The sequence below is a fragment of the Garra rufa genome, chromosome 14, assembly GCF_049309525.1.
Source record: "Garra rufa chromosome 14, GarRuf1.0, whole genome shotgun sequence".
Classification (NCBI taxonomy): Eukaryota; Metazoa; Chordata; class Actinopteri; order Cypriniformes; family Cyprinidae; genus Garra; species Garra rufa.
In genome coordinates this window covers 23,479,026-23,498,108 of record NC_133374.1, presented here as the reverse complement: position 1 = coordinate 23,498,108, position 19,083 = coordinate 23,479,026, and the positions used below count along the sequence as shown (strand labels likewise).

General features: G+C 36.8%; 1 protein-coding gene across 1 annotated transcript; it reads right to left on the bottom strand.

Annotated features, from left to right (window-relative positions):
• Window positions 1-991: 991 nt before the first annotated feature.
• Window positions 992-17,966, bottom strand: LOC141284227 (alpha-2-macroglobulin-like). Its single transcript, XM_073817226.1, has 35 exons — window positions 17,842-17,966; window positions 17,468-17,648; window positions 17,030-17,180; window positions 16,882-16,934; window positions 16,625-16,645; window positions 16,355-16,523; window positions 14,624-14,708; window positions 14,428-14,548; window positions 8,262-8,382; window positions 8,048-8,157; window positions 7,757-7,915; window positions 7,405-7,626; window positions 7,106-7,318; window positions 6,709-6,858; window positions 6,444-6,623; window positions 6,227-6,317; window positions 5,962-6,126; window positions 5,287-5,380; window positions 4,991-5,216; window positions 4,794-4,920; window positions 4,601-4,722; window positions 4,422-4,473; window positions 4,245-4,328; window positions 3,979-4,155; window positions 3,815-3,890; window positions 3,497-3,653; window positions 3,072-3,146; window positions 2,818-2,980; window positions 2,515-2,708; window positions 2,221-2,433; window positions 2,020-2,141; window positions 1,831-1,921; window positions 1,696-1,758; window positions 1,510-1,615; window positions 992-1,425 (listed from the first exon to the last, which is right to left on the bottom strand). Exons 1-35 carry the CDS (start codon window positions 17,928-17,930, stop codon window positions 1,385-1,387), a joined length of 4,464 nt encoding a protein of 1,487 aa, XP_073673327.1. The 5' UTR covers window positions 17,931-17,966; the 3' UTR covers window positions 992-1,384.
• Between the last annotated feature and the right edge of the window lie 1,117 nt (window positions 17,967-19,083).

Below are 19,083 nucleotides of genomic sequence, written 5' to 3'. Positions count from 1 at the left end.
TATTTGAACCCTTTCCATCAATGACTGTATGATTTTGAGATCCATCTTTTCACACTGAGGACAACTGAGGGACTCATATGCAACTATTACAGAAGGTTCAAACGCTCACTGATGCTTCAGAAGGAAACACAATTCATAAAGCCCCGGGGGTGAAAACTTCTTGAATTTGAAGATCAGGGTAAATTGAACTTATTTTGTCTTCTGGGAAACATGTAAGTATCTTCTGTAGCTTCTGAAAGACAGTACTAAATGAAAAAAAATGATATTTATGATATTCTGTTCAAAATAAGAAAAATGTACATCTTCATTCTGTTCAAAAGTTTACACCCCTCGGCTCTTAATGCATTGTTTTTCCTTCTGGAGCATCAGTGATGCTTGTTAAACAAATATAATGTGACTTAAACAAAAAGTTGCCAATACACTACACTGTAAAGACAACTATGTAAAGACAATACACTGCCCGTCTACTGTACTCAATTTACATTATACAGTAATTTTCTGAAGAACAGCGGGTAGTTTAACGGTTCAGGATGAACAAGGAACTCATGAACAACTATGACTAAACAAAAATGATACCTGAATGTAGGTCATTCAGGTAACAACACAGCATTGAGAATCAAGTGTATGTAAACTTTTGAACGGGGTAATTTTTTATAAATTTAACTGTTATTTTCTCTTTTGTGTACTATATGTAAATGTCTTTTATGTGAATTATCTTATTCAGGGCAGTACTAAATAAAATATAACATGCATTTTGTATGATCCCTCTTATTTTGGTAAAATAATTTAGGCAGATGTCATATATATCATTTTGAAGGTGTACATAAACTTTTGACCTCAACTGTATATGGAGATATTAATATTTATTATTCATATGAGGACAAGGACTTTATTTATTTATTTATTTAATTTTTTTTTTTTGAGAGAGAGAGAGAGAGAGAGAGATGGGAAAATCATCTAAAAGAACACTGACAGGCCACTTTTACACATTTTTCACAATGACAATTTTATTTGCTTATTTCATGAAGTCATAGAGATATATCAGTAATCAAAGCATTTATATTTACTACAGTAAAGATACAGTGTAATTGCATATTAACAACAAGCATGATATTTTTCTACATTTATAAAGCCTATACATGAGCAAGAGCTTACATACATGTCAATCTAAAATCTAGGGTAGACAATTTTTCCAGAATATTTTTTTGTTACAATATGTATATATATATGATATTTGGAAGGCTCAAGACCATAAAATGTTTGTCTAATTGTTCTACTTGCCTTTTGTATTTGCATAGTTATTTATGCTAATTCAGTATAGTAGCACAAAGTTATATGTTGAATTTGTGTGAAGACTCTGTTGTTTCTTACACAGCATTGCTCCTCAGACACAGTGATTAAAGTATTCTGCTTCAGACCGCTCACCTGCACACAAGATTGAAAAAAGCTGCAAAGGTGCCAAGACTTTAACATGTATAAATAAGTGAGTGCTAAGTAATTTAGTCTTACTGGTTTGGTAGTAATCATAGACTTTTACAACTGCTGGCTTGAGGTTTTTAACTGAGAAGGTCTGTTTAATATGTAGTATGTGGCGGAAGGGTATGTTCTTTTGAAGCTGGAAAAAAATACATAGTTAACTGTCATTTTAATCACACTGGTTGTCATTATATATTACACATATATTATTTTTCCCACCTCTTGTAGATACATGATCACATGGTCATCTTTGGATTCAACACGATGTACTGATTTCGTTAACTGTGGAAAAACATTTTAGTGCAAACTAAAATATTACCAAAAATTTGGGGATGCTGACTTAAACTGCCTTACCGCATCCAGGGAAGAGGGCTCTAGTTTGAAACCAGATAAGAGTTTCATATCTACAATGACCATATTAGAACTGTCTTGTGTCCCAGTATACCTGAACCGATAACAGAAAGTATAAAAATATAGAAATGGAAAAATCAAGTAAAGAATTAAATCTTAACACTGAAGGTGTAAATCAGAATCTGCTCTTACATAATGTCTAATACAACACCCAGAATTTGTGCGGTTGTGCTCTGACACACTCCCCCAAGCCTAGCGATGACTTGTAATGCCTTAGATTCCTTGGGAGTGGGGATATTGTAGAACAGAGACATCTGGAAGAGAGTCACAAAACATTAGAAGATCTCTTTAAGATATAATTTGATCATAATGTGGTTTCATTTTTTAACAGACCTGCACAGACACACAGGTTGAGCCCTTCACTTCAATGCTGTATTTGGCTGGAACGTTCTGCAGCTGCTTCTCCTGGTACAGTAACTTGTTGTCCTGATTGACATCAAAGTGGTGAGTGTCTCCTGCTGACTGTACAGTCACTGTGCTGGAGCCGTCAGAGCTGAACACTTTGGTGGCGTACAAAGACAGAGCCTGAAGAGCCACCACTGTGTCCTGAGAAATAAACATGTTCAGTAATATGACTTTTACCCATTATTCAGCAATCATGTGTTTGATTTGAGTAGTTTGAGGGACCTGTGTGGAGGAGAATCCTCCATAGGCATTCTGCTGCTTCACAAGCCAGCTGACAATCCTGTTAGCAAAACCCAGATCAGCTGCAGTGAGCGAATCTGTAGTGAGAATAGCTAACAACACATATGAGCTGATCTCCACTGACAGAGAATCAGAGTCATCAGCAGATCCAGACTGAGACCAGTGGAGACGAGACCCTTTAGGACACATGGGCAAAAGAGACACCAGTAACTCCATGAGCATGACCAAAAAACAACAGTACAGTCATGAAAGACAACAGAAAGTCAAGAGAAACAAATCTCTTACCGTCTGAAATAGCAACACCCCCCAGTTTCCTGAAAAGCTGCTGTCGAGTGTATGTGTCTCTAGCCAGACTGAAAGTGTAGGCGAGCAGAGCAGTAATGTAAGTGTTTCGGATATCGCCAGCAAAACGCTTTAAGAATGACAGACCTTTGCTCACAGCAGGATCCTATGGCAGAAACAGTGCAGGCGACAAATATATAAGAGCCTTATAAAATAGTACAGTTTGTACTATACTCTAACATGTAGACCGTACTGACCGTTACTGATGTGTTCAGCTCGAGTAGTGATGCAGTTATATAGGCAGTGATGGTCACACTGTCACTCACACCCCCCTAAAATACACAGATAGCAAATAAAGGCATTGATTATGGAAATGTTCATTTTTTAAAAAGCAGTTTTGACAAATGAAATTCATTAAAACCTATTTTCAGACAATATATTTTATTATTCTGTTATCATTTTAAGCATGCATACACATATTTTGTTTCATTATACCAAGAGTTTACAAATGGTATAACAATTCACAAATGTTAAAAACGTTGTATCTCAAATAAATATATCTTGTTTTAGAACTTTTATGTAATTAATGTAGATATTTGCAGTGGAAAACCAATTACCGATTTTTTTTTTTTAATTCACTGATTTATATTAATATTTGTAATATACCTTGCAATATTTTTACCTTCATTCTGTTATTGAAGAGTTTTCCCCTGCTCTCATATAAACCATCTGGTCTTTGGTGGCGTATCAGCCATTGCTTTGTATTCTCAATTTTTTGGGGGTCAATAAAGATGTAACGCTGTGCTTTCCCAAAAGTCCTCAGCACAAATGCAGTCAGCCTGTTAGTCGAATTCAATTTAATACATTTATTTGGATTCATTTGGAGATTTGTGATATTATTTTTTGAGATATTTCCATCTTTTGATTAAAACAATATTTATTGCTGTACAATTGGTTTTGTGCAATGGTTCATTTATGAGGTAAAAACAAGCATTCATACCATGTATTTCCGTCTCCATTTCCAAATGTAGCATATGAGCCATCTGAATTCTGATAGTTGAGTTGCCTTTGATACCCTTTTCAATATTTCAGTTCAGATTATTTTCCTTAAATGTACTGAAAAACATTTTAAGCAGAATGAAATGACTCTGAATGACATCTCACCGCTCTTAAGGAAGCCGATGGCTCTCTCTCGGATGGCTGAGGTGAGCTGCTCTGTGTTTTCCAGATACTGCAGAATGTAAATATTGGGAGAAAGAACAGCAATATTTTGTTCTGCACAGCCGTACGGCATCCGTAATAATCCATCAAGATTCCTTAATGCACGACCCAGTATGTCTCCTACAAAAGGACATGTGATTGTAAATTTCTACATCTGAAATATTCACAAGACAGAATTGATGTGACAGTATGATGGTTTTTCCCCACACCAAGCACTGAAACAGTAGCTCTTCCTGACCCTTCTATCAAATTTTTGGGAAATGCTAGATCTACTTCTTCCAGGAGGTTTTGCTCTGTAAATAGAGGCACAAAAGCAATTCATAAATTAAATCGAAAGCAATTTATTCTAAAAAAAAATGTATGGCATACAAGTGAACAGCCATTACCTTTGGGGCAAAGGAGCCAGCTGTGGCTGCTAGTCTTTTCGATTCCTTCAGCCTGAGGGACACAGGTTAATGTTAGCACAGTTTAGCTTTTTTGGTCTTTGACTGCAATGTAAATGTAGAGTTTAAGATAATATAACTTGCATTAATGAACTGTATTTGCATAGTATGTTTTTACCCACATTTACACGCAAGCTTCGTGTGACTGTGTCAATGCGTCCTCTCTCTGGCACGCTCGCAATCTCACTGTCACACACAGTCTGAGATGCCTCTGCCTCTGCACTGACTGTAATATTCAAGACTCCTACAACACAAGACATGTATGTGAAGATACAAAAGAGACTAAGAAACAATGATTCAGACGGGAAAACTCACCAAGAACAGAAGGAGTGAGGATCCATTTGAAGGTTTTTCTTCCATTAGCACACAGACAGGATGAATACTGATCATCAGAGGAGGCTTTGAGAGTGTAGTCTGAGGAAGGAGCTGGAGTCACTTTAATCTGTCAGTCAAACACACATGATTAGTGGCATATTTGATATGATTGGATAAGACTGAATCTGAAGACTCACCATGATGCACTTGGACAGATAGTTGAAGACAGTGGCCTTCAGCTCAAAGATCTCCCCACGGATGATGGAGTAAGGCAGAGAGAGCTCCAGGAAGAAGGGCTGAAAAACCGTCAGTTGAGCAGGAGGAGCCAGACCCAGACCTTTGGAGGACAGACAGAAGGTCTCTGTCTCCCAAGAGGTGATGGTGTCAGGAACCGTGACAGGAACCTGAGCTGATCCAGAGTCCCTGAAAAGAAATTTGAATTTATTAACATGACATTTACCAAACCTTCAGAATTTTTTAATCATTCACTCACCCAATCTCAACAAGTTCCCAGATCCAAGTTTCTGGGAAAAATGTGCGAATGGTTTCTTCGGGAGGTGTGAAAGGAATCCCAGTTCCTATACCTCCTGTTGCTCCATGAAATTGACCAACAAAAAACAAAAGGATTAAACAATGAAAACCTGAACCACCCTATATTATACTGTAGAATAAAAAAAAATTAATATTTATTAATAACAAAATCTAATGTTTTACAGAAAAACAATACAGTTACAATGGTAATATTAATGACCATCTTCATTTTTGGAAGGAAAGGAAAAGACGTGACGTGTAGCCAAGTACAGTGACCCATACTTGGAATTTGTGCTCTGCATTCATCCATCCAAGTGCACACACACACCGTGAACGCACACCCGGAGCAGTGGGCAGCCATTTTACACTAATTCATATACTAGCCATCAGCTATTTTTGTGTAGTATTTAGTGCTTGGCAAGTGTTTTTAACCTGAGATGCTAAGGGTGTCCCGTACACAGCTGCAATGCTGTCAGAAGCAATCCATGTATGAAATATGCATACATTTGAAAAATGCGCCACTTTGCAGATTTAGTAATTGTTTAAGGCCATTTAGAGATTTACATGGGTCATTATTCTCAGACAGGAAAAAACAGAAACATATTGACTATAAATATGGGAAAATTATATTCCTGACCTTCTGCGACTTCAGCGAGTCCAGCTCCTCTAGCTGGAATTCCTACACCCATTGGACTCATTCCAACTGCTGGACCCACTGGACCTCCTCCACCTCCAGCAATTCCTGGCATACTTCCCCCTGCCATACCTCCATAACTTGGTGGGTAACCAAAAACCATAAAACCTGGAATTTTATAGGACATTTAATTTACAGTTTATTTTTAGAACATATCCATGGTGCATACAGTACTATATATAGAGAGAGAAATAAACTGATGTCTTACCACCAAACATTCTCTGATAAAATACATCTCTGAATTTAATACAGGATGGAATTTTAATAATCAAATTTGTCACCACCTTCAATCCCATGTTCTTATCCAGATGACAATGTAAAAGACAAGAGACAATATATTTTACCAAAAAAGTATTTCCAATGCATCTAACTATATTTTTTTTGTATAAAACAAACCTCAAACCCAAAAGATTTTAAATAGTTACATTGAAACTTGCGTAGACAGCATCTGCTTTACTCTCTGAGGGGTTAGGGTAGGATGGCATAGGTGAATATGAAGGTGGAAAAGGGAGAGACTGAGGACTTCTTTTGGATCTAATATTAAAACAATCCTCTTGATCTTCAATGTCATATGGAAAATGCCTGACTGGCAACAGCCTAAAAATCTGCAGTAGGACGGAGGAAACAGTGATTTTGTAATTTCATTGTGAAAAGTGTCAAAACAGAAGACAGGTCTGAAATATGAATTACACTGTCAGCATCTAGACGTTTTCCGGACTCCATGATGAGGACGCTCTGATCTACAGCACTGAGGCCACACAGTGAACCAGGCTGAGCTGAGATCTGGAGAGTGTTTTCTTCACCAGGAACAGCCGTAGTTGGAGAAAACCGCAGTGAAACCTGTTTCACACAGTGGTCAAAACTTTAATTTTAAAATAAAATCAAAGTATTTCAACCAATAATTACTAAATACTCTGACTACTTATTACACAGCTATCAGGAATTCTTCTGATATGGCATTTAAAAGATTTGACATTTACAATTTGGTGATTAGCATTTAATTATTATCAAGTCAGTCAGCTGGTTATTACTACAAAATGAACTCAGAAACTGTACATCTCACCATACTGTAATGATGAATGAATACCTTGTTTTCAAAACATTTCTCAATTTCAAATGCTCTGGAAGCAGCTAGTACAATCTCACTGGGCAGCACACAGTATGTGAGAAACTCCATCTTAGGAGCCATCCGGGTATGAACAGGGACTTTAAACGTCACGTCTCCCTCCACAACTCCATCAGAGCCTTTCACCTCAACGTTCTTATAGCCGTGGTGGACTATCTCTTCTCTAGATAAAACCTGAAACAAAGTGAAAAGCACAGTGAATAAAATAGCTGAATGAAAAAAAAAATCTGTGCAGTGTCCAGCTTAATTTCTTTACCCACCAGGTAGATTATAGTAACAGATCCACTGTCAATAGTCTCTCCAGCAATAGTGTACTGCACGGTTACTGAGATCTCCTCCTCACACTTTAGCGGCTCCTCTAGAGCCTTTATAACCAGTTGACTTGATTTTGCTAAGCTTTCCTCAGATTTTAGTTTTAGCGTTTTGAATGTAGATTCAAAATTGAATGGAACAGAAAACTGATTGGTGTATGAAGCAGCGGCCTGTCAGGAGCAGATCAATAAAACACACGGTCAGAAAAAGTCTGCTGCAAGTGACTAAAATATTTATTTCAATATTACTATGCTTGAATTCATTTAGATTGTCTCGAAATGAAAAATATGAAAAGCTTACAGATACATAAATAGATGTACTTGTCGCAAGGGACGTATCAATAGTGAAATGGGCCGACCCATTGACATCTGTTGTAAGTTCTTGAGGCTGAGACAGGTCATGTTGAACAATAACCTTAAAGTAACTAAATGGGGTTCCTTTGGAGAACTCAACTTTAACCTGTTGGATAAATAGAACTTCATTAAGGACATACGGTAGTCAAACAAAGCGCAGATAAAACTGATTGAATGAAAAAGTCAAAATTATGAAGGTTTAAATATTTAGAAACAATAAAGACTAATTCCCTGGAACCTTTGCTTGTATGACTGATCCTTTCTCAAAGAACTCTGGCAGGTCAATAAATTTGATTCTTCCAATAGTATAGGTCAACATCACATTTTCAGTCCTTTTCATTGAGATGTCTAGTAAACATAAAAAGGTGAAATCTTCAGCACAACCAATCAAGTAAGGACAAATTATCAGTGCATTTTTCAGCTCTTTTTGCCATGCATTTTATAGTACAAACCTGTCCCCTCTTCAATTACTGATGCAGTGAACTCAAGAGACTGTGGCATGAAATACACTTCTGATCTCTTGATGAAAAATGAAATGGGGAACATCTCAAAGACACAGCCGGTGTCATTCAGCTAATAAAAAAATAAATAAAATAAAAGTATAAATACAGTGCCTTGCAAAACTGTACCCCTTAATTTTTTCACATTTTATGTTGCAGCCTTATATTAAACTGCTTTAATAAAAACATATTTGTGATAAGTTTTATTAACATTTATTAAAAATAAAAGACTGAAATAAGTACATCGCATAAGTATTATTATTATTATTATTATTTTTATAATAATGTCTGGCAGACATTTTCAGGTTTCTCCAAAAATGTTTGATTGGGTTCAAGGCCAGGCTGTGGCTGGGCCACTCAAGGACATTCACAGAGTTGTCTATAAACCACTCTTGCTGTGTGTTTAGGGTCATTGTCCTGTGTGTCCTGAGCTTTCCATCTACTCTGATGAGTCCTTCAGTCCCTGTCGCTGAAAAACAGCCCCACAGCATTAGGCTGCTATCAGCACTCTTTACAGTTGGGATGCTTCCTCCAAACATGATGCTTGGAATTGAAGTTCATCAGACCAGAGAATTTAGTTTATCACAGTCTGAGTTCTTTAGGTGCTTTTTTGCAAATTCCTAATGTGCTTTCATGTGTCTTCACTGAGGAGAGGATTGAGTTTGGCCAAACAGCCACAGAGACTGGATTGGTAGGTGTGTTGCAGTGATGTTTATCCTTCTGTAGGTTTCTCCTATCTCCACATATGATCATGGAGCTCAACTAGAGTAACCATCAGCTTTTTAGACACCAGCCTAAACAAGGCCCTATCCATCAATTGCTCAGTTTGGTTGGGAGGCCAGCTCTAGGAAGAGTCCTAGCTGTTCCAAACTTCTTCCATTATGGATAATCGAGGCTACATGCTTCTGTGAACCTTCAATGCAGCTGTCAGCTGTCTGTGTTTTGTCCTGTTCTGTCATGTTTTCCAAGTGTTCCCCCCCCCATGTTTCTAGTTCATTTGGTTTAGTCCTTGTTCTCCCCCTTTTGGTTTAGTCCTTTTGGTTTAGTCTTGCCCATATTTGTATTTCCCCCTCGTCATCTTGTTATCTTGTTTGTGACCACGCCCATGTTTCTGTGTATAAAGTCTGTGTCTGCTCACTCCCCAGTGTCCGTCGATGTATTGTTACATGTGTTCATTGCTTGCTCCCGGTGTTTGTTTGTAGTCTGGAAACATGCAGTCACCCCATCTCACCAACAGCCAGAGCCCTCTGCATATCACTCCAGCGACCTCATTCCCTCCTTGCCTCCCACGTGTCCCCAAGTTCTCCTAAGCCCCACGATGGTCCTCAGCCCAGTACCTCAGGTTTCCTCTCCGCGCTCAAGCCCGTCAGCCGCTAAGCCCACAAGCCCACAGCTCACAAGATGGCCGCCACGCCAGCCAGCAAGATGGCTGCCACGCAGGAGTCTACACGCAAGATGGCCGCCGTTCCTGAGTTCCCGGGCCAAGATGGCCGCCAAGCCTGAATCCCTTGCCAAGATGCCCGCCAAGCCTGAATCCCTGGCCAAGATGGCTGTTGTTCCTGAGTCCCTGGCCAAGATGGCCACCAAGCCTGAATCCCTGGCCAAGATGGCCGCCGTTCCTGAGTTCCCGGTCAAGATGGCCGCCAAGTCTGAATCCCTGGCCAAGATGGCCGTTGTTCCTGAGTCCCTGGCCAAGATGGCCGCCAAGCCTGAATCCCTGGCCAAGATGGCCGCCAAGCCTGAATCTGCACCCAAGATGGCTACCGTCAAGTCAGAATCTCCGCTGGTTCCGCCCAGCCCTCCAGTGACCGCTCGCCCAGAGCTTGCTCCTTCAGAGTCTCCGCTGGAGACGCCCAGCCCTCCTGAATCTCCGCTGGGGTCAGCCAGATTGTGATAGCAGCATATTTTTTTTTTCTGAACTCTTCCCCAGATCTGTGCCTTGATGCAGTCCTGTTTCTGAACTCTACAGGCAGTTACAGGGGTTTTTTTTTTTTTTTTAAATTGGTTTGGTACTATTTTCATAAGTAAAGTGTGCATTTTAAAATCTCTTAGTACAAAACTTTAAACTGATCACATTTGTAACACCACTAGTCATTCTTTCAAATCTGATGTCAAGATTTCATTTGTTTTTTAATTGTATTTGCACATATTTTCATTCCACTTAATCGTTGTTTCAGAACACAAGATCATTGTGATATATATATATATATATATATATATAATAGAACGTTTGCTTTAATCACCCAAACAAAACAGTAAGATCTGTTTTTAACTTAATACTTTTACCCATCATTTAATGAAGCAAATACAGTTTTATTTTATTTATTTTTTTTTACAGATGCTAGGACACAATACTTAGGTCACTTTTGCAAAACTCTTCACACAGTGAGCACAACAGAAGTCTATGTGGGCAAAACTGAGGATCAATTCTCATTGTTTTGGCACAAAATGCATTCAATGACTACATCTCTCAAATTTCATGAATTCTTTTCTCACTCAGACACAACAACTGCCAAAAATCTTTTACGTACAGGACATTTTGCACATGCTTACATACTGTTTTCAAAACTGTTAAACTTATGTTCAAATCAATAACATAATGCAAAACTGAATAAGACAGCAAAATTCAACAGCAATATTTTATTGAAACATATTTCAAATCTAAAAATGCAGTAGATTAGCATTACTATTGTATCTGTATCAGTGGATGGTGTGTATACAAATTCTTGTATTTTGCAATTACTTAGTGCAAAAAAATAAAAATAAATAAACAACATAAAATATTGACGAATTCCGTATGTTGTTCCAGTAACACATATTGCAGTTATAAACAATATATATTGCAATTATAAACAGAGATGTGTCCTTGTTTTACACAAGAAAACACTGTATAATGCTACATGTTGTTAGTGTTTTTTAGGCCATTGTTTTGTGGGTGACAAAGTGTGATTGTCAGCTGTCAACCTTTGCTAGTGTTCTGGAAGAAAGAGTTTATTTGAGACCTGAATAAAGTGTTTTGGTAGTTGTAGTGCGTTTCGAATGTGAAATGCACTGCTTTGCCAAGCTGAAAGTCGGTTAGGAGAACTGTGTGAAGAGTTTTGCAAAAGTGACCTAAGTATTGAGAAATGTGTCCTAGTGTCTTTAAAAAACTGTAATACATGGTAAGCATTTCAAATTGTCCTTGGTGCTGAATGAGTGTAACTGAACTGTAAAAATTTACACAGCAAATATTACACTTATGTTCAGACAAAAAAAAAAAAAAAAAAAAAATATATATATATATATATATATATATATAAATATATATATGTGACCCTGGACCACAAAACCAGTCATAAGGTTAAATTTTACAAAACTGAGATGTATACATCATATGAAAGATCAATAAATAAACTTTCTATTGCTGTATGGTTTGTTAGGATAGGACAATATTTGGCCGAGATACAACTATTTGGAAATCTGGAATCTGAGGGTGCAAAAAAATCAAAATGCTGAGAAAATCACCTTTAAAGTCTTAGCAATGCATATTACTAATCAAAAATTACATTTTGATATATTTATAGCAGGAATTTTACAAAATATCTTCATGGAACATGATCTTTACTTAATTTCCTAATGATTTTTGGCATAAAATAAAAATCGATAATTTTGACAAGTACAATGTATTTTTGGCTATTGTTACTAATATACCCCAGCAACTTAAGACTGGTTTTGTGGTCCAGGGTCACACACACACACACACACATATATATATATATATATATATATATATACACACACACACACACACACACACACACACGAAAAAGGATAAAAAACACAAGTCATTTACATAAGCAAAATACACAGCCTGGCCAAAAAAAAAAAAAAAAAAAGTCGCTACCTGGATTTAACTAAGTGCTATGATCTGGGGTTGCTGCAGTTGGTCAGGTCTAGGTTCAGCAACACCATGTGCTCAAAGAATGAGGTCAGCTGACTACCTTCATTTACTGAATGACCAGGTTATTCCATCAGTGGATTTTTTCTTCCCTGATGGCAAGGGCATATTCCAAGATGACAATGCCAGGAATCATCGGGTTCAAATTGTGAAAGAGTGGTTCAGGGAGCATGAGACATCATTTTCACACATGGATTGGCCACCACAGAGTCCAGACCTTAACCCCATTGAGAATCTCTGGGATGTGCTGGAGAAGGCTCAGACTCTACCATCATCAATGCAAGATCTTGGTGAAAAATTACAGTTTTTTCCAATTGCTAACACACTAAAATGACATGCACAGCACAATTATTTAAACTGACACACAGAGAGCAAAACTTCTTCTCAAGTCTCCAAAAGTCTAAACACATTTTCTGCTTTACACACATTTTGCAATTCAAAATGACACTTTTTAAATGCACTGAAAACAGTTCTCTGCATAAGACACAACAATCTGACATAAAGTCACATGCTTGCCATTTCAAAACACTGCTATTCAAAATTACACTGCATGAGCTAATTGGCCAATTACATGTGCCACCTGGCCAAACACCTCAATGGTTAATTGTGAACACTTCAATCAGGATGTAAGCACTATAAAAAGACCACAGGTGAGAACCTTTTTTTTTTCTTTTCTTTTTTTAACTGTAATATATTTTTTCTGAAATTTTATTTTGCAGTCTACTGTTTTTTGTAAGAATATTTTTGTTCAGTCCCATGTAAATATATCTGCTGTGCATATGTTGCACTGACTTGTTTACTGTAGTGAAAAAAATATAAAATAAAAAAAATGTTGCAACAGGATGTGTGTGTATCTGCATATTTCTGTGAATGTGAACAATCTGATACATATTTTAGTATTATGGCAAAGCATACTAAAGATGGGGGTGCTTTCCATTATGCCCAAGAGTGTGTAGTTGGTTAGGCAAAAATCTGGTAATATGAATGAAGTATGTGCCATTTCATGCAAAAGTTTGATTTTGATAATGCTATGTGTAGTTTCGGTTGCAGTGCTTCATTTTACAGGATATATGAGGTATTTTGCAGTTTGGGTGTGTGGTTTTGTGAATTGTGTTAAGTATTTTGATAAAACCAGACCAGTTTGAAAAATTGTGTGTTAGCAATTGGAAAAAACTGTAATGCAACACTGGATGGAAATAAATCTTGTGACATAGCAGAAGCTTATCGAAACAATGCCACAGCGAATGCGTGCCGTAATCAAAGCAAATGTGGTCCAACAAAATATTAGCGTGTACGACCTTTTTTTTTTTTTTGGTGGCGACTTTTTTTTTTTTGACCAGGCAGTGTATATTTACATAAACAAAATATATTTATTCACCTATTTGAACAGTGCAAAGTCTCAAACACAGTTCTACTTATATGGTAACTGATTGTGATCATCAGGGGAAACAATTAGTAATTAGTATTTCTTGATTGAAAGCTCTTACAGCAATTTGTAACTTACAAATGACCAGACAACAATCAGTCAAGTTGAAAATCCATGGACATAATGAATGATTCATTGATTAAACATTAAGATCAGTTGAATTAAATGACAGACAAATGTATTAAACTGAATGATAAGAGATGCAAATCCAAAATTTGATAGTGATAACATTATGAAAGGCAGTTACTGTGAACGAAACATTTATTTAGATGAAACACTTATTTTGTGTAGTGAAAAGGATATTTTGTGATTATGTGTATTGTGCTAACACAATTGAAAATATGCTGCAATGTTTGAAAAAAGTGCACTTTTGATGATTTGTTGTGATATAAGTACTAAGTGTTTTGAAAATGTACCAATTGCTTGTGAAAACTGCACCAAACCAATAAAAAAAACAAAAAAAACTGTATTTTGACCATAGGGCTTGTTTTTTTCCCTTTCCAAATCATACTCATTCAAATGAATTTGCCACAGGTTAATTTTACTCTAAGTGTAGTAACATCTACAAGCGATATGAATGCTCCTGAGCTAAATTTCAAGTGTCCCAGATAAGAGTATGAATACTTATGCAATGAAATCATTTCAGTTTTCATTTTCTATTAAATTTGCAAAGTTAGTACAAACCTGTTTTGTATGGAAAAATAAATAAATAATAGCATAATAATTTTTAAAAATTAACATTTTGTCATACTTACTATTGCTGACTTATTAACACAGAGTGGAGTTTGATACTGATAAGGATAATAAATACCGACTGGCATGGTTTTGCAGAGTCCCATCTTCACCCTACCCTGGACAGGGTGTCCATGGGTATATCTGTTGAAGACAAACCCTATATTAACTGATCTTCTTCCTTCTTCCTTAACATGTTAATATTTCTAATCATCTCACCTCCCACATACCCCCAGCTTTACTTCCTCTTCATTCGCTCCCACTGTCTTTGGTATGTGTAATTTTACTTCAAATTTCGGTAGAACTGAATCAAAAAACAGTTGTGGCCATTTTTAACAGAGGTAAAAAAAACAAACAAGAAAACTGAGTAATGGAATAAAGGTTCTTTATTGGCATCTATGCTGCCCTACAAAGGCTAACTGCAGTAACTACGCCAACACTGAAACTGAGAAAAATGCCTTTAAAGTTTTTACACCAGCCAGTCAAACATGTTTTGGGTAGATTAGTTGTTATGCATTCATGTAATGTCTTCTTAGTAAGAAATTTTTTATAGATAAAAACCATGACAACTAATGTAACCTTTGACCACCAAAAATGCAGATAATGCACTCTGCCTTTGGGTGACCTAAAAACTAAAAAGACTATTGCAAAAGCAAAATGCAGTATCTACAAACTAAATGTGTTCACCCAACTTTCTAGTTGTGTTTCTTACTACATTTTGATTGTTTTTAATAACTTTAATAGTTTTATTGATGTTTGCATGCTGTGAATGTTACAGTTGCTCAGTAGAAAGCCTCAATATTCAGTCATCTGATCCTTTCACAACAGAGAGTGTTTTGCTCATTTTATTTAAGAAGTAATTCATTACAGACCTAGGTTGCTTTGAAACGATAGCTGAAAAAAATTCACACAATTTAAACAAAAGAAGAACAGCAAACAAGTAGCCTAGTGTATGTAGGCTATTCTCAAACGTGTACATTTCCTATTTATGTTATCTATATCATTAAAGCTATAATTAGGCTAGTAATTAAAAAAGAGGATTTCTTATGTATTCTTAGTTATCTGTGAAATCCAAAATACTGATTGGCAAGATGGACTCTGACAACTGAAGTGCAGATCCTTATTCTTGAATATGACAGGACACAAATTAAACTGCCCAATTCTAGTAAATTTATGTATAATGCAAAAAAACAAAACAAAACATCATTATAAAAGCAGGTGTATGTGTCTTTTAATTAGGTTGCCATTTTAAGGCTCACTTATTAAATCCTGTTTTAATCATGTGATCTAACTTGGTTTGCAAATTGCAGACAGCTATTTCAATACCGTTGATGCTTGGGCCGCTAGTCCGGTTGTCACTTTGCTGAGAAGGCATACCTAACTTTGCTAACAATATTACTTTACTGGAGCCAGCTGACTTTTGAAGGAGTAAAATGCTTGTTTAATTTGCTAGCGGCTGGATAGTTCATGTAAAATGATTGTAAAGCTGTCATTTGTCACGCTAGAAGTTAATATTTTGCTATCTTACCCGTTTTTGGATATTGCATAACGGCAGATGTATCTGCGGTGTCAAAGCTGGGAAAACAAAGCTAGAATGCAGTAACATCACTTACTGCGGTTTGCCTTGGTATTAGTTTGGATTTTGTAGTTGCTGCAATTTTGACACTCTCGTTTCTCTGAAACTGGACAAAATTTAACCAGGAGACTCTGCCACAAGACAAAACAGTTGTCACAAAGCCCATTTTAAGCCTTAACTCAATTTTGACCAAATGCGTAGTTACTGTGCTTTGCCTTTGGACGGCAGTATGGTTCAATGAAGAAAAGGGTTCTTTTACAAAAAAATGTTTTTTTTTCTTCCCCAAAATGGTTCATCTATGGCATTGCTGTCAAAGCCCTCTTTATAAAACCTGTATTTTTAAGAGGATACTGCAAATGTAAGCTAATACTCACCATACTGTTTAACCTGAAAATATTTTTTAATAGTTTGTTTGCTAGTTTCTACAAGGAGCTCATATGAACCAACAGGAGCCTCTGGATTCAGTGTATGGGAAAGTTGCAGAATCTTGCCATTGGTTGATGTGGCATTAATCCACTGATTGATTCTGTTCATTCGATTGTCCTGTTGATATGGAAGGCGTTGACAACAAACAACAATATTGCAAAAACCTTTATGCACAAAAAAATGGGGGAGAAAGGAGGGAAACAAGAAATGAAATTTACCTGCACTGCTATGAGTTTGTACTGTGGATGTAAACAGATAATCTTAGGTCAGGTTTGCAAAACACTCACTGATCAGAAATGACTGAATTTCAACCCACGACTGTTTACTCTGAGGTCCAAGTCTGAAAGTGAATTTTAGATAGGCCTATATTTGTGCAAACATTCATACGCAAACATGACCAATAAGGTCAGCTAAACATTCAACTAAAACCATGCCTTCTTTACCCACAATTAAAAACTTAAAAATTGCAACCTACTGTTTCATCAGTTGGCTTAAAGTTTAGGTCCACCGTGAAAATCCTGAACTGAACTGTAATTGAGCAGGACATAAAACATCAAGGCCATTAAAGTGTATAAAACAGACTGTGATCAGAGCACACTGAGGCTGAATATAAAGCAAAATACCTGTTTGACCAGGATTGTAGATTGGTTTATCTGTTCGAACCATTATAAGTGGATTATATGATATGAATTTGACTTTTTTCTTATTAATCAGATGAGTGTTTTTCCCATGAGCTTCTACTTGGATCTCCTGCACTGAATCAGACTCAGGAGCCTGTTGAATTACAAATCAGTATCATCTTTTCTAGAGAGCAAATATTCTAAGATACTAAGATATTTATAACTGTTGTTCTGACCGTCACAATAGACAATATTTTTCCATTTAGATATTATAAATGTTTATGTCATTATTGAAATTCATGGTGTTGCATGCATGATGCTCAGATTTGTCTGAGCATCTACAAATAATTTTTTAATGAAAAATATTACTTTATGACAATGAAAATGCAGTTTCAAACTCCAGTAGTTCATTAAGTGAATAATATAAATATTGTAACAGACCTGAAAGTCAAGGCAGCGGTGGAATTCCTTCTCAGTTCTTTCCTGTAGAAGTGTTCTGTTCTGGTTGAAGTTAACCAGAGAAATAGTAAGCTGCAGATTTTCTTCTGGTTTCAGAAGGCTCACACATAGTTTAGCCTCTGAGCCTGATCTTATAACGCCTGGAAATGTCACCATGAAAATCCTGCAAAGAGAAAGTGCACACGCTTAATAATTTAATAAAAAGGTTCAATGTGTGAAACTAATGATAGTTACTCAGAGATAAGAGCATGCATACAAACACACATGAAAAGACAAATGCTTACAGAATAGATGTAACAAAAATAAATAAACAAATAAATAACAATAATAATAATAAAAAAGGTCTTAACACTTACGGATTAGAACTTCCTTCATAGAAAGAAAGCAATAAAACACACGTTAATAATATTCTTCTTTTGAGTAACGCAAGAAAAAAATCCATCATGAAGATGTGAAGACCCTCTACAGGCACCAAGCCATGTCTAAAATTTTACCAAACAGTTTTTGTTTATTTGTCTGGTCACATGACCTCAGGGATGATTAACTATTCAGCAGTGGTAAAACAGGATGGCAGGCTTTTTCTTAAAAAAAAAAACAAAAAACAATTGTGCCGCACTGTAAGTTTGGTCACCACTCTAAAGGCCCTTCTCCATCAATTGCTCAGTTTGGCCAAGAGGCCAGTTCTAGGAAGAGTTCTAGTTGTTCTAACATGAATAATGGAGGCTACATGCTTCTGTGAACCTTCAATGCAGCAGAATTTTTTTCTAAACTCTTTGCCAGATCTGTGCCTTGACGCAATCATGTCTCTGCGCTCTACAGGCAGTTCTTTTGATCTCAGGGATTGATTTTTGCTCTGATATGCATTTTCAGCTGTTAGACCTTTAATTGACAGGTGTGTGCCTGTGCAAATTATACTCATTTAAATAAATTTGTCACAGATTAACTTCACTCAAAGTGTAGTAACATCGACAAGTGACATAAATGCTCCTGAGCTAAATTTCAACAGTCCCAGAAATATGAAAAATGAATACTTATGCAATAAATCATTTCAGTTTAAAAAAAAAAAAAAAAAATACTATGAATACATTCGCAAGGCACTGTATAAACAGTCTCCCATTGTGTCGCTGATTGTTTTTCATCAGCATAAATCATTATACAGTCCTACCATTTGGACTGTCTCTGGCTTTGTGCACTTTTTTACAAAACTGCTTCACATGTAGCCTCTGCAGTTGTGGCTCAAAGTCCATGTTCCTTCCCATGGTTGATGCCTGGGATGTTTTCAACTCAGGGTAAACCACCACTACATCAAAGCTGTGGCCCCTTGGAAAACCCAGCGTCTGCTTTAATCAGGCGTTCTGCTGGGACTGACCTCCAGAAGGAAGGTGGACCTACAGATGCCTCCAACTCAGGTTGGGGAGCTCTGTATGAGGGTAGACCATTGCTCGGTCAGACTTGGAGCAGTGCTTGCACATCAACTGCCTCGAGATGATGGTGGTTTGTCTAGTTCTAAAAACCTTCCTGCCAACCTTAAAGAGGCATCACATCCTGGTCCGCTCAGACTACATGGCAGTGGTAGCCTTTATAAATAACCAAGGCAG